This window comes from Adiantum capillus-veneris, chromosome 15, assembly GCF_014529385.1.
Source record: "Adiantum capillus-veneris isolate H3 chromosome 15, ASM1452938v2, whole genome shotgun sequence".
In the NCBI taxonomy this organism is placed as follows: domain Eukaryota; kingdom Viridiplantae; phylum Streptophyta; class Polypodiopsida; order Polypodiales; family Pteridaceae; genus Adiantum; species Adiantum capillus-veneris.
Window position 1 is genome coordinate 84,158,979 of NC_140945.1, and position 16,020 is coordinate 84,174,998.

Genomic DNA, 16,020 nt, shown 5'->3' on the forward strand with positions numbered 1-16,020 from the left:
TTTAGAGTTGCCTACATGCTCTATGATGTGTCATAACAAGCATTCTGAGGCTTTATGTTGTTGGCAGTTCTTGAAGGCAAGCTTGTGTTCGTGCTGAAGTTGGATGAGTGTGTAATTGTTAAAGGGAGAAAGTTGGAGAGAATGAGCATCACGCTTATGAATGAAGCCCTAGCTTATGCCAAGCAATCTTGCAGTTCGAGTGAAGCGACAAAGCCCTCTTTTAGTGTGCAATCAAAGAAGGATATATGGTGGCTTGGTGCAATTGAAGTTCCGAAAGAGACACATGAAGTCCTTGCATGGATTTTCAGTAGAATCCCATGGGTCACAGAGGTCATTAAAGCTCAAATAAACGGTGAGAAGCTCATGGTTCCAGGACGTGGGGAGTTTGATGTTGAATGGCATTTAGGTGGTGATCTAAAGACCATAAAGTGCATGCTTGGATGCAAACAAGGTGCAAATTCTTTACTTCCCTGTCCATTCTGTACGAAAGGGCACAAGACAAGTCGAGCAACTCAAGTGGAAGGTCAGGATGAAGATAATGATGACCATATAAATAGGGAGTGGCAAACTTCGGTTCTTTCATGTGATATGCTGCAGGTGCCCAAGAGGGATAGCAAAGATCCTGGGTGGAACCCCATAATTCCTTTCTCTCTCAACAATGTTCACTTTTGTACATTGCATGCGTTTATGCGAATATTTGATAGGATCCTAAAGCATCACATTGATTATGCTTTCACAATGAAGCCCCTTCAACGGTCAAAAGACTCCTTGCAGGGGGTGGAGACGCTCCTTAATGAGATTGGATGTCACCGATCAAGGGTGAACATTGTAGCAGAGACTTGTAGGGAGAAGACATATGAGGTGGCACAGAAGGTTTCCATGAATGGAGCCAAGGCACGTCGATTTTTCAAGAAGATGTCAAAGTCTCCAATGCAGGTATCCAAGGCAAGTGTCGATCTAGCAAGTGAGAAGCGGTGGGAGTTGTGGAAAGATTTGTGTTCATGCACGACGGACAAAGATCCCAATGTGGAGGTTGCTAACCAACGCAAGCTAGTATGGTCATCCTTTCAAAAGGTTGTGCAATTGATGAATCTTTCAAGCACCACTGTTGAGCAGCGAGAGGAGTTCAAGAAGGTGCTTTATGAATTCACAAAGGCCGCTAAGGACGGATGGTCTGAAAGCAAGATTACACACTACATGGTTTGTTTTAACGGACTTAATACATATGCAATGTTTGAAAATGCAACTTTTCTATTCGCTTATCTCCTTTTTGGTTGTTTTAGCACATTCTCTATGCGCATGGTGCATACTTCATGGACCGCTATGGTTCGGTTGATATATGGAGTACACAAGGCATGGAGAAGTCCCACTATCGAGCAAAAGGAGTCTACTTCAAGAATACTCGGCATGGTGGTGGTAGTTCACACTCCAACTACCTCCAAGAGATGTTTAACTGGTTTTTTAGGCACACCTTTGGGAGAACTCGTACTATTGAGAAAGCAAGAGAATCGATGTTAGCAAAGCAGTTACGCAACACTTCCCGTACTGCAGCATCCGAGAAGTGGAAATGCTCGCGAGCGTCTCTGGGCCATGAAGCTTGGCGTGCAACTAAATATCGAAAAGGCAACGTTTGGGCGTCGCGTCAGCCGTTCGCATGATCCAGGTTTAGTTGTTAAATTCAATTGCTTTATTTGAGTTTCACTCAATTGGCCGCATAGTGTGAAAGGGACCAAATCTCAAAAAAACCTATTTAAAGGTTGAAGGGGCTCATTTTGTCATTTTCCCTACTAGGTGCTACCATGGCAAGAACAAAACAAACGGCTAGGATTGCATATCCATAGGGGTTGGATGGCCAATGACTCAAAGGTACATCAACAGAAGCTGGAACTTCACAAGCTCAAGGTGAAGTCCACACAATAGAAGCTGGAGCTTCAAAATCAACATGGCCAGTCCTCTACAGCAGCAAAAGAGAGACGGAAGCATCGCCTTGTTGTCTATTCATCGGACTCCAACAATTCTAATGGCAACAGGGAGGATGAGAGCGACCAGGGCAAAGAAACAAACAGCCAAAAGCAACCATCAGAAGGCTCTGAAGAGACGCAAACGGATGAAGATGCCCCATGGGTTGGCGTCCAAATACAAACTTATTAGTCTCACATGTCTATTGGGGGTAAGACACTTCCTAAAGGGAGTGGACCTACACCATCACATCCGGTCAATAGTGAAGAGCACGAATCAGATGGAGAGTGGGTGGAATCAGATTATGAGGTGTTAGAAGTGCCTATGCAGAAAAAAAAGGAAAGAGCATTGTCTACAAGAAGAGGAAGCAAGCTGCCCCGACTCGTGCCAAAAATGCACCTCCATGTCGACCTCAGAAGGTACGAAAGCGCAACCGTACTTTTGCGGAGATTCGACACTATCAAAAGAGCACCGAGCTCTTGATTCGGAGGGCCCCTTTTGCAAGGCTATGCAGGGAGGTTTTGCAATTGTACAACACTCAGTTTCGGATGGGCGCCGTGGCCATAGAGGCAGTCCAAGAGGCAGCAGAGCAATATTTAATTGGCATATTCGAGGATTCTAACCTTTGTGCCATCCATGCAAAGCGTGTAACCATTATGCCCAAGGATATGCAGCTTGCTCGCCGTTTGCGCCATGAGGAGTAGCTTGTAATTAGGCATCAACCTTTTTGTATTTACGGAACTCCAAGATTGGAAATAATTTGAATACAAGCGTCTTTTGATTGTATATCCCACTCTGTGCATTGTATTGGGAAGAATTTGAATATAAGCGTCTTTTATTGTATACCCCACTGCGCATTGTATTGTTTGAATTCTGTACCATGCAATGTAGCACTGGTTCAAGTTTTGTCTACCTTCTATTGTATGTATGTAGCCATTAGCTTGTTATTGTGAAAAATTGCCTACGTTTAGCACCTTGGCTAAGTGGGGCATGCACTTCCTGATGTATCCATGCTATGTGACTCACTATTGCATGGAAAAAACATCTACAAAGTGTTGAAAATGGATTGGAATGCCCCCAAATTGGCTGCCACAAGAGCGCGCATTTGGGGCTTCCAGAGGCCTATGGATGGACATAATGCGCGCCCTTGTGGCAGCCTTTCCTAGTGCTTTCCAGACACTTTTCAGTGGTTTCCAGACAATTTTGACAAGCAATAAGTATGTTTTTTTTGCTTCAATGCTTAGCATAAATGCTGCTGGCAATCATCCCCCCTTAGTCCATGTCAGTCCTATACTCCAAAAAGGGCTTAGATATTGCCACAAAGTTTACTCTTGTGGTTTGTTAATACAACTTTAGGTATCTGGGGCAAGATGGGCTTACGGTTACTTGGTCACTCTGTTTTGTAACTGGGTATGCTCCTATACTCCAAAAAGGGCTTAGATATTGCCACAATTTACTCTTGTGGTTTGTTGATACAACTTTAGGTATCTGGGGCAAGATGGGCTTAAGGTTACCTGGGTATCCATGTCTTTCTCTTTTGCAACTGGGTATTAATGTCTTGTCACTCTGTTTTGTACCTGGGTATGCTCTTAGATGTGTCCAATTTCATCTGCCACAAGGGCGCGCATTTGTACAGTTCATCAGCTGATGGAAAGCCCCAATGCGCGCCCTTGTGGCAACATATTTTAGGGACTTCCAAGCCCTTTACTAGGCACATACATAACTTTGGAAGCCTAGATATAACAAAGTATGCATTTTTAAAATTTTAATGCCTGCCAGACCCTTTAGTAGTCATAGGAGAAATTATGGTGCTTCTCATACACAATGGAAGCCCAACATATAAGAAATTCAAAACCTTGCAAGAAAGAGAGTCATAGACATCAATTAGTAGTTTCATTAAAGAAATCAATGCTTTACATGATATCCGGCTTTTGCTTTAGGATCTTTCTAATTACAATTTTCTGGCGCTTGGCCTTTTGGGGTGGCTCCCTGTTAAGTAAAGTGGTTGTGATTTCTTGGGTGTCATTAACCCCTACAACTTGGTTCATTCCGACATGGGCAATAAGGCGCCCGCGAAAGTTTACACCGAAAGTGGATATTGCAAAATCTTTCTTTACAAGCACTACAAGGTTGGCCGTTTGTGCAAGTGTTGTTAAACACAACGCCTTGGAGAGTGAATGGAGAGCAAAAATGTTGTAGCGACCATTGGGAGAGTAGTCGGCATGGACAAACACCACGACACCAGTGGGAAGTGTGCCGAGGTAGTGAGCAAGTGCCACTTGAGGTCCGAACGGCGTCCTCCTCCCCCCTGACCGTTGCACCCAAGCGTCAACCTCCAGAACATCCTGCAGAACATAGGTTTTCTGAGATATGGCACAGAATTATCATATAACATTAACAAAATCATTTGTAACAATCAAATGTAAGTGAGCATCTATACCTCTTGTCTACGATCCTCCTCATCGGCATCCGGGTGCAAGTAAAGATCCACGCTTGACGTCCCCTTTGGATCAAGCAAAACAGGTGTCGCAGCAGGTGGTGGTGAATCCACTCTTGCGCGTTTAGCCAAACACATGGCTTGCACGGCCACAAACTCCTCCTCAGAGACCTTGGCCTGCTCGGCCGCTACCACCTCGGCTTGTGTGATCGCCACTGTGTCCGCCAAAGTATTCCCCATGGGAGGTGGTGGTATCAAGATCAAACTTGCCATGGGCATCGAGGATGGCGAAACACTCATCCATGCAAAGCTCAAAGGATTTCTCCAGATCGTGCATAAACACAAACTCCTCCCCACCCACCCCAATGGAGGAGAAGCGGGTAATATCTACCTCAGGGATGGCATCCCGAGTGGTGGTTCCTTCTGGCGGTCCGAAGGATGAACCGATTGATGGAGAGGCCTCCAAGAGGCCTTGAATCTCTACAGGGTAGGTCAAGGCAAGCGTCCTCTCCTCTGCGGATGAGTCAATGACCGCAGGCTTGGGGTCCTTCACATCAGCCAATACCCCGCCGATCTGCAAGTGAGGTAGCACTACGTCAGGGCCTGTTGGGCACTCGTGAAGGAGGAAGATCATTATGGCCTGAACAGAGAAAACAGTGTTTCCGATCCTTCCCTTATGCATTGCTCGCACATCATCAGCTTCAAGCCGCACATATTGTCCGGTGGGTTGTGCTATGGTGGCAAAGCGTGCAAGCCGCTGATGAAATGGCATGTCCCCCTGGTAGATGTGATGGAGAAGGCCTTCAGGGACCCATTGCCCTGGCCGGTTTGGTAACTCAACAATGAATCTCCCCATGCACGTGGAAATGTATGAAGTAATGTGCTCAAGAGATTGAGAGTGGAGGGTCAAGGTGGTTTCCAAATCGGGTTGGGTTGTGAAAAATTCTTGAAGCTCAGGGTGATTTGCATGCCCAACCTCGGTAAGGAATGCATCTAAAGCACTAGTAGCAGCCATTTCTTCTCTTTGCGTGATTGGGTATGCTAGGTCTCTCTGCAATGCTGGGATGAAAATGGTGAAATGAAGAGGTGGTCCTCCTTATATAGACATATTCCATCTCGAAAAAAATCAAAAAATATGCATTTAAAAAATAAATTTACACCACCTTAAAACTCAAGTACAAAATCAAGTACAACACCTTAAAACTTTTCAAAATCTTTAATAAAATATCCAATATATAAACGGTTAAAGTTACAAGCCAATTCACTTAGACAAGATGATTTCGTCTGTAGCCCAATCTTTGTAAACAAGCATAGTGGCCTCCATCCGCCTTCCAATCCATACAACAAAAAATGGCCAATCAAAATACAAAAACCCACAAAAAAATAAGAAAAGGTAGCTAAGCAGGCACAAAGCAGACCTTGCCTTGTTCTAGTTTGAAACTTGCATTATCGACATCCTCGAATCCCATTATGACAAAGTGTTCCCGAAGATTGGCAAGAGTCCAATGCGGATTCACTGCAACCACCTCCACCTCGTTATTGGGCATGCGGACACGAATTTCAAAGGATTGAATCTCTTCGGCTGTCAGCAGCAAGGGTATCCATTTGCCACGTTTGTGCATCCACCTCTCATAGCTAAACCGTGCATACAAGGTGCACCTTGCTTTCAAATACCGAAGGCAAAGCTGTGTGGGGGACACATTGCACTTATAACGGTCACCATCATGCAAACCGTCAACATAGCCCCAATTGACACCTAGAATGGTTTCCATTGCATCTATGTCAACTTCTTTGCAAACAAACATTGTTGGTGTTTCTCCAATCGGCAGAGAGCGGAATGCATGCACAAACAAATGAATGGGACAATGCCAACTGAGACCCACCGATCTGGTTGCCTTACCAAACTTTAGGGACCCTTGGAAATCTTGCAGCACCTTGCGCTTGAAAGAAAGCAAAGCCCAATGGTCTGGATTTGGCCATTTTGCACTCTGCAATGAGGGTGTCTCCACGGCTTTTAACCTACCATAGCTTTGGCTTGACTTCGGCACCACGTACTTGTGGGAGTACATGAATATTCGCTGCTCGGTAAGTTTTTTCAATGAAACATTAGGAAACATAAGCTCCCCAATGTGAGCATGCACAACCATGAACGTGCCTGAGAGGCACTCAAGCGGCTGCTCCTCAACTAAGCTGGATGGAAAAACATCTTTACAAATGCCCTTAGTTAAACATAATGATCACATAAATGTAAACATGACATATGCATGGGATAGCTAAACCATGAAAACTTACAATGAGGTGCAAATTGAGTTGAAGCTCTCTTGAGCTGCACTGTAGACGTGTTGCACGATGGCCACCATTCCGGACTTTGTTTCTTTGAATGCCAATAGCCGGCCCTTCCAATGACGTTCCAATACGCCTCGACACCGTACGCGATGAGGTCCAACACGTGACGCTTTCATGTAGATCCATGCACCCTTCTTGAATACTTGTGGGATCCATACCCCCTCTGAGTCTTTTGTGTTGTGCAACACAATCTCCTCTATCTCTGGTTTGGGCCGTCTATGCGTGGACATGCTTGGGAAGTTGGGCTTAGGAAGGGATTTGAAAGAGTTGAGTATTGAGGGGAGGGTGAGGTGAGCTGCCTATGGTGGATTTGACAATGGAGATAGAGAAAGAGGGGAGGAGTGAGAGGTAGAGAGGATAGTGGAGCTGTGGGCTATGGAGTGTGGGACTGTAGAGGGTTGATGGAGGTGTGAGAGAAGGGGGAGCTATGGAGAGAGAGAAAGAGAGTGGTGGAAATCTTTTGGCTATGGCTGCCTTGACTGTAGAGAGAGAATGGGAGGAGGGAGAGTGTGGGAGAGAAAAGTAATGAAGGAGAGAGAGAAAAGTGGATTTTGGGGAAAAAATTGACTTTTTAAAGTTAGTTTATGTTTTGGGACAGTTTTGGAGGCAAATGGGTCAACTTTGGAACTTTTAAAAAAATTTCAATTTTTAGGGTTTTTAAGCATGCGCGTTTTTTTTTTGGGAGTCCCTCCCTCTTTTATGACACCCCCCCCCCCCCCCCCCCCCCCCCCCCCCCCCCCAAGTCTACCTTCCACCTCTCTCTAAGAACCAAACATTGAAGAGGGAGACAATTAGGTTGCACCCCTACCATTCCTCCCCCTCTAGGTGATATCCCAAGAGCTTTCTCCTTGGTTCTCCCTTAAGCCTTCACTAATCAAAAAGGCCCAAGGAGAGTCCATATTTTTCCTAATGTAGGATGTCTATTTGGCCTGTTTGACCCCACACTTGTCCCACAGCTTCCTCTTGATGTCAGTAACCCAGTGGTATGCTTAGATTTTGGTTTGGATGTCAAAAGTCTCAAATTTCAGCTGTTCTTGCCTTTTTCAGTCAAAAGTGCTAAAGTCCGCTTTGAATCCAATTTTCTCACCCAATTGAGGTGAAACCCCTTTTAGTCACTCAATATATCATGCAAGACATGCTCATGCAGCCATCCTATGGTTTTGGTCTCAAAATAATGTTTTGGCACTAATTGGGTAGGATGTCTCGCAATTTCAGTCTATCTGGCCTTATCCTGTCAAGATATGGCCAAATTTTCACTTTCTAGTTGAAATTAGGATAAACTCTACCTTCTGAACACACTGGTCAGCTCAAAATTTCAAAATTCCTCCCAGATTAGCCTATACACATCTTACGTGTAGGATGTCTCCTGGCTTAAGATTAATTTTTTTTTCTTTTCTGACAGGAATACTCCTGATGCTCTGTGGATCTACCAAAAACACTCACAGTAACTTTTGGACTTCAATTAGGCTTTCAAACACACTTTTGCGTATTTTTGCGTCTTTTACAAACTTGTATTGACTTTACCAAGCAAGTGTACATGCATGAAATGCTCTAGATCCTGAATCATGATGTCCTACTTACTCTACTCCTACCTATCATGTGAAATGGTGATAATGGTGTTTTTGGTTGCTTTTAGGCCTCTCCGGACTCTCAAGCTCTCCTCTCACCGCTTCTACCACTCCAACTCCTACTCTAGAACTCGACTACTACCTAAAACTACCTAAGTCTACCTCATCTACCTAAGTAGAAGGATCTAGGCCAGACACACGCTTCCTACACTCCCTCTAAGACCTAGAGAGTCCTCCACCCTCTGATCCTATCTAAATGTAAAGCGAGACTCTTGGCAAGGCAAAAATTCCAATCCTCAAGGATTAGTCTCGGTCACCTACCTAAGGTTTTCGTCCCCGGCAGCGACGCCAATGTTAAACGGGTACGCCACGACGGACGTCAGCACAGTGAGAACTCACCTAACATGTAATGTCAGCTAAGGACGAAGCTCGACCAGCAGGCGTGTGGAAGCAAGAATAAGGTGTTAACCTACACTCGACCGACTCCTAACTAATTCCTACAGAGGTCTCTACCAATTGTCTAAGTCACAGCCTTCAAGAGTGCATAAGAGGAAACTTCCTACAACGCTGTTTAGAGCCGAGCACCCATCAAACAATCTCGAAATGCCATAGAACTTGAAGGAGACCCTACTAATACCAATAGGTCGCTCTCCCTAAGGTCTATGAACCAAAATCCCGACCCAAAACACCTGGTGCAAAAACACGTAGGATGTATGACCGAAATCTGCAGGTCTTCGTTTCCAAAAACTAAAGTGCCTAATGTGTAGTTCCACTCAATGTGAACGTGTGCATGTGCTGCAATGCAAAATTGGACAACGTATACTCACCCAAACACCCGATGAATCTCGTAGAAGGAGCTCGCAAAACCGGATCGTACGCGCGCAATGTAGATATCGACGCGTAGCTCTCGTCGAGGGCAACACGCTGCACTTCTCCGCACTCGATTCCGACCACCGGAGCACACGTAGCGTTAAGATGAAGCTCACTCTCTCTCTCTCTCTCTCTCTCTCTCTCTCTCTCTCTCTTACACAGTACGCTCACTCACAGACTTCAAAACTTGTTTTGAAATGAAAAAAGGTTTTTCATTAAGGTCAAAAAGTGGTATATATACCTTACAATTTCTCAAATCCTAAAATTCCAAAATCAACCATCTACTCAATCTAACTATCAAAACTGGGATACAATCTGGAAACTTCTGTAAGTCCCAATAATTACAAGGTGAAAAATCAGGTTTTTCTCAATGAATGAATTAATTACAAAAAATAATAATCCTCCGAGTAGTTACTGCCGTGGGGTGTGTCCAGCTTCTAATAGATGGTTACATCTCAATAGGGGTCCAAAAAGAGGTAGTCTATCAAAGAGCAATGTTCATCTAATGGAGTTTAAAAGACCTTAGGGTTAGCTTCATTAAAAACCTGCAAAAGTTAGTGTTAAAAAGTCCTTTGACTTTACGCAAGCTAGGGTTAACCTCGAGGTGGTAATCCTACCCAAGCATTAGGTGCTAAGATGCTTAAAGTGGTTGTGGGAACCTTGCCCAAATCTTGAGGTGATTTTTATGCTTAAATGACTAAGGTTTTTGAAATATTAAATTCAAAGATAAATTCTCAAGAGGCATGAAAGTTCCATGCTTGATTGACTAAGACTTGAAGTATTCAATTCAAACCAAATGACTAAAGAAGCATAAAAGACACATGCTTGATTGATTAAGTGCGTAAAGTATTCAAATCAAGCCAAATGATTTAAAAAACATAAAAGATACATGTTCAAAAAATTCTTCACTTGTGGCCCTCATGATGTGCTTGAATTCTATTGGATAGGCTTTAGAGGAGTCTAATGAGAGACCGGCTCCAAGTAAATCCGGTCTTCAACTATTGTCATGTTCTCTAATACTCTCTCTCTTGCAAAAGAATTGTTTATGCCAAGTTAATTAAGTACTATGTTCATGTTTCTACCATCAATTAAGTTCACTCTCTATGTTCTCAAAGTAATCTCACAAAAATGCTCACTCTAATTCTCTTAATTCCGCTATTCTCAAAGTTCATAGGCCATTTCCATTACAGACTGTCTCTCTCTCACCCACTTGCCTTTGTGGTGGGATACACCCCCTAGAGACCCTCTCTCTCACTGCTGACTGCCGCCGCGGGATTCCTCCCTTACCTCACCACTAGCGATATCGCTGGCGGGGATATATACTCGCTTGCCTTCAAAAAAAGGGGGGTGCGGAACCAACTTCCTACAAACTGCCATATCATCGCGCACGTCAAACCACCGCCCATTGTCGCAGGCCGCCGGCCCTTGACACGACGACGCCGAGCTTCGCCTCTCACGCCACCTTAACCGGCCAAAAACGCCCCATTGCGCCACTACGTAGCGCCCCACGGGCGGGCAACCATAGCCTCATGCCAAGGGAGCTCCCACTCACCTTCACAATACAAAGTCGGTGCACAAAGACGGTCTTATACCCCGAACACCCACCACAATCCACTGCATATGGGATTATTCCCCAAGTGAGGCCGCCCCCCAAGCTCTTTTTTTTTTTCTTAATCATTTGATAAAAAAAACCCCATTGGGTGACCTCCAATTTCGAAGCTTTGCCATTTGTGGCTCCAATGTGGGATCGCCAAACCGCAAGGCATGGCCAAAAGTGTTCTCCGAGACCCCAAACCGAGGCCCAAAAATGAGAAAATCATCTATAGCCAACTCCGAGCAACTGCACCCGAACTTTCTGACTTCTATATCTTTTCGCTCCGGGCTCCGTTTGATGAGCAGTCAACTCCTGCTAGCTCCATACACTGCATAGAACCTTCTCAAACTCTATCACGGCCCAAAAAATACCAAATGGCACCACTACATATGTGGTCAGATGGGCACAAACCCGGCCCCTGCAAAACTTCAACTGGCCATAACCCTCAATCCGTAGATCTGCAATCTGAAAAAACGGGTATGCTCCATGAATTGAGCACTACACGCCTATACATTGACATCCACTTGGGCCACCAGTCCCCAGCTGCCCTGCTCGACAAAGATCTGCAACACACTGCACCTTTAAACTTCAATATCTTGGGCTCTGTAGCTCTGTCTGATGAGCCATCTAAACCTGCTCCTTCAGCACTTCAAGCTCTACATTTCTAGGCCCAAAGACTGCACCTTGAACCTCCTTCATCTGCTCCCCAAATTAGCCCCTTTTGGAGCCTTTCTTTGTCTTTTAAACCGCATCAACCATACACTCTGCTGCCACCTGTCTTTCCAAGATCTTTCTAGCTGCTCTAGCCCTTTGCCATGCTTCTGCAAGCCTGCACATACATGCCCATGCCATCTTCTATGGTCAACCATCTTTAGCTGCACCATCATTGCCCACCCCCTAGTTGAGAATTTATGCTCAACCAAAAAAGAGATTTATTCCTCTTCTAACTGCAAAACCTGGCACACACTATGAGAAAACCCAAACCATATTTACAAAGTCTTATTGCAACCTACTGTCAAACCTTCAAGTGGGTTGCCCCACCCTCTGCATCACATAGCTTTCGCCTGAATCAAACACTTGCCATTGGTGTCTTCCACCCATATGTAACTGCTTACCATAGTGTCGTACCCCAGCACATCGACCATCATATTTGTAGGCTGCCCATAGCCTACCTTCAACTCTCCATGCATGCCTCAGCAAACAAGCATCCACTCTATACCAAGCAGCATCCAGCATATCACCATCCAAAAAACATGTACCTGACACCAAGCTCCAACACATGTCTGACCCTCCCTCCCAACCAAATAAAGTGGAGGCCTCAACCATAGACTCCTGCATCTGTTGAACCATCCACCGCATAGCTGTATCTACCATCATATTCATCAACCATAGCTCACATACCTTCAATGGAAGCAAAGCCACTACCTTAGATTCTCCTTTATCTACCACTGGACATGTCTGCTGCATCGAAATCTCCACCGTCTTTGGCAACACAACCTCCTCTTTGGCCACACACTCGATTCCAGCATCATCGAGCTCCTCCTCTTCAACCGGCCCTCGTATAAAGGCCCAACCATGTCACCATTGACATTGTTAAAAGTAGTGTTTGATGGAATTTAATACCAAAAAAATATTGGCAATGGGAATTAAGCGGCACAAGCTACTCACACTTGTTGGCATGTAGATGCAAACTAAGTTTTACAGAGAGACTATACACTCCTTCAATCAATCCAACAAGGACTAGATTGTCAAGAAAATCCATTAAAAGATGAGAAAAGGATTATTAAATAGAGGACTGCTTGAAAAAAAAAACAATCGGCCATTCAAAACACGGCAAAACTAAAGTTATAGCTTTGTTTGCAAGATTGATATTTTGAAAAAAGTTCAAGAGGCTTTTGTAAATTTGGGGAAAATTATCCGAGAGATATATGAGGGGTTTTTGAGATTTCAACCCCATGTATTTAATAGACATAATCTAAAGGAGTCTGTTGATTTTCTTCCACAGAGCTCCCCTCTGAATATCTTCCAACCTAGATTCAAAGAACACTATTGCTACCATTGAGCTTGGAGTAGAGAGGTTAGTTGCGCTGAGCTTGTTGTACGAGCGACAACTAGAAAAGGAGAGGAGGCACGTATTATGAGGGCCGGACGTGACTGCAGCATCCGCTACAAGCACTTATTTCTAAAGCCTCTACTCACTGTCTAAAATTTAGTACGGAAGACTATAAGAACAAGAGTATATGTGACCTTGACCTCCAATCAATGAACCGTAAAGACAGGCCAGTAGAGCACTTGAAGCACCCCCCCCCCCCCCAAAAAAAAAGGAAAAGGAAAAACTCTATACATACAATAGATATTGGAAAATAAGTGGGGGTTACACCTATTGTATAAGCTTATGCAACCCCTAATAGAAGCCCCACTTCCTTACACTCAGGTGATATTGTACGAACCTACATAGTGAAGCCTCGGGGTTCTTAATGTGTGGACTCTAGAGCCGTGCACCTATTTTAATAGAAAGTGACTTTGTGTGGTTGCTTAAATCATAAGCATGTTTTCTCCTTGGATGTCCACATAGCAACAGAGAAGCATGTGCTCTTGCATTTTCACAACCCAAAAAACCATATATTTCTCAAGGTGTGGCCTCAAAGCCAACGCTGCTATCTTAATCACGATTGAGTGTGTGCTCTTGCTCAATGAACCATACGGATGTATGGAGTGGTTGGTTCACGCTCAGAAAATCGGCTGCAAAACTTAAACTAATGAGAGCATAGCAAAACCAGCATGCCCCACATAATTTGACACTTAATTGATGCCTTTGCCTACTTTTTTACAAAGGCCTTGAGTAGGCACTGACCCTTTAGGGCTCAAGTTTCCACAAATAGCAATAAGGGAACATTAAGAACCAGAAAATACTCGAAATTCTGTTGTGGCTTACCATACAACCCGAAGACATACTTCACAAATGCTTCGCAACAATTATGCCATCATAGTGAAATGAAAGATTGGCGGACCGGCAAAAGTGCGTGTTTCACAACTCTCCTCAAAATATCCTATCTCATTCACTTCCTCCCATTTCACAGTGGAGCTTGCCACGCATAACCTTCCTTTTCTAATGGTCCTCTTCCACAGCCATGCATCCCATTCTGATCCTATCTCAAAGTCTCTATCCTCCAGGAAGATCCCATATAGTGAACCACGGATAAACTGTACATTCTCCAGGAAGATCCCATATAGTGACTCCAAATGCCTGCCTTCAACCTCAAGATCATAATTGAAAAGATTCCAAGAAAATTGAGAAAAACAAGCAATTTGCTTGTTCCCATAGGTGGGCCACACAATGTGGGTGTCCAACTCTGAAGCAGGCTCAAAGCAATCACCATTCAAAAGCTCAACACGGCATAGGTCCGGCAATAACAATCTTAAAGTTGCTAAATCTGCATATGTTGTCCAACAATCCTGACCAGCATCATATCGAAGAACTTGCAATCTCCGAATAGAGTCGGCCTGCCTCTCAGAAATACTATAAAGCTCCTCTTCAAATGCTGATGGTGAACATGCGCTCTTCTTGAGAAGCACCCTCAAATTGTTATGGTTCCATGTCTCCACACGCTTCCATAGATCTGCCATCATGTCGTAAACAAGCACCGCTTCTTTCTCCTCTCCGCTTTCTGATTCTTGGTCCAAAACTGATCCTTTAGCTAAAAGCGGAGGTAGGTAGATCTTGCCATAAAAAGCGATGGCATTTCTACAGTACGGGGAAGGGACAACAACCTCCGTCAAGGTCGCTGGTCACGGGATCCTGGCCCTCCATCCCCTGGCGTTTCCTGAGCGGAATCGGCTCCACCAGCCGCCCGATTGCTGCCAGGTAAGCACACAGAATGTCCTTGTCATGCATTCAATTAAGCTCTGCCAACTCAGCTCAAGGAAACATACAGGCTGCTTAACAAGTCAGCGCACAGAATGTTTTCCAGTCATTGCCAATGAAAGTGAGCCCCATCAGCACTCCTAATAAATCCGTCAACCTCCTTGCAATCATTGCCAATGATTGCACGCCCTGTCAGCACCCGTAATTAACCACTGTATCAATGAAAATATGCCAAGTCAACAACGGGAACTCTCTAACTCTCTATGAAGGCGAGTGGGCTCTACCTGACATGTGTGCTCTGACACTGCTGCGCATGCAACCGGTTGAGCTCGTTGACTGTAACCTGCTGCAAACTGTACGCGAGCAATGGTAGTTTGTTGGCCCCCCTCCCAGCGACCTTGACGGCCGGGAATGGTCATTTACTGACCATTCCCATAATATTGACTCCCACCATGGCTCCCGGCCTCCGCCGGTCACCATGGGGTCGTCAATATAATGGGGAATGGTCAGTAAATGACCATTTCCTACCCCTTCCAAGTCCAATTCCCACACCCGATATCCCCTCAACCGTTCAACAGCGTAGTATGCCGCACCCTGCTTTTCATCACCCTCACGCTCCCTTGTGATGAAGACCTGAGTGTCGGTTGTGCATACCAGGAAGAGGCCTTTGAGAAGAGGGAGCTGATGCTGGCGGGTTTTGAGCTCAAGCTCTGCAGTCCCCTTCGTCTTGCAGGTGTCGATAAGGGCTTTCCATGACTTGGACATGGCTCTGCAAACAGGACGGGTATACCATGGCAAATGCGGAAGAACATGGAAAAGCACTACCTCGTCTGGAAGCCAACCAATGAGACCATCTCTCGCTTCTGGGTGTGCGTGTGGGTTCATGCTGCTGGACTAAGCTTTCAAAGCAGAAGAAAGAGAATCTATGCCCGGCCAGTTCGTGGGCTTCTTACTATAAAGGCAACTGAGACCGTCCACTCTTTCCCAACACTCACTTAGGGTGCGGACATGCGCATGTTTTCAGCGTCCAGCCGGTGAAGATTCTGCACTTGGCAAACGACTCCTATCATCGGTGACCGGGACATTAGTGGGAGGCCCTAGCCGGTTGGCTGCTCACAAACTGGATTTTGCTTGTATCGATTAATGCAAGCATCAACACTTTTGGCTGTTCACTATCTACATCCATCACTGTTGCTATTTTGGTTGGCAATTGGAGCTGCATGTGCATGATTAACAATTCTTTGGTCCAATTGAGATTCAGCAACCCAAACAGCCGGCACTGTGCATGTGCGTAGGCTCTCTCTCTCTCTCTGTCTCTCTCTCTCTCTCTCTCTCTCTCTCTCTAGGGCAGTAAACTATGGATAAGCGAAGCCTTGACCCT

The 16,020-nt window shown here is 45.0% G+C and overlaps 2 protein-coding genes across 3 annotated transcripts; both read right to left on the reverse strand.

Moving 5' to 3' along the window:
• Window positions 1-13,643: 13,643 nt before the first annotated feature.
• Window positions 13,644-14,404, reverse strand: LOC147440988 (uncharacterized). The gene has a single exon (XM_086483622.1). It carries the CDS (start codon window positions 14,402-14,404, stop codon window positions 13,751-13,753), a length of 654 nt encoding a protein of 217 aa, XP_086339748.1. The 3' UTR covers window positions 13,644-13,750.
• Window positions 14,405-14,692: 288 nt separating this feature from the next.
• LOC147440989 (uncharacterized) lies at window positions 14,693-15,584 on the reverse strand. 2 transcript variants are annotated; one of them, XM_086483620.1, is made up of 2 exons: window positions 14,924-15,581; window positions 14,693-14,828 (listed from the first exon to the last, which is right to left on the reverse strand). In XM_086483620.1, exons 1-2 carry the CDS (start codon window positions 15,522-15,524, stop codon window positions 14,746-14,748), a joined length of 684 nt encoding a protein of 227 aa, XP_086339746.1. In that variant the 5' UTR covers window positions 15,525-15,581; the 3' UTR covers window positions 14,693-14,745. The 2 variants fall into 2 exon arrangements, with proteins under 2 accessions (XP_086339746.1, XP_086339747.1); XM_086483621.1 differs by having other exon boundaries at window positions 14,717-14,851; window positions 14,924-15,584.
• Window positions 15,585-16,020: the final 436 nt, after the last annotated feature.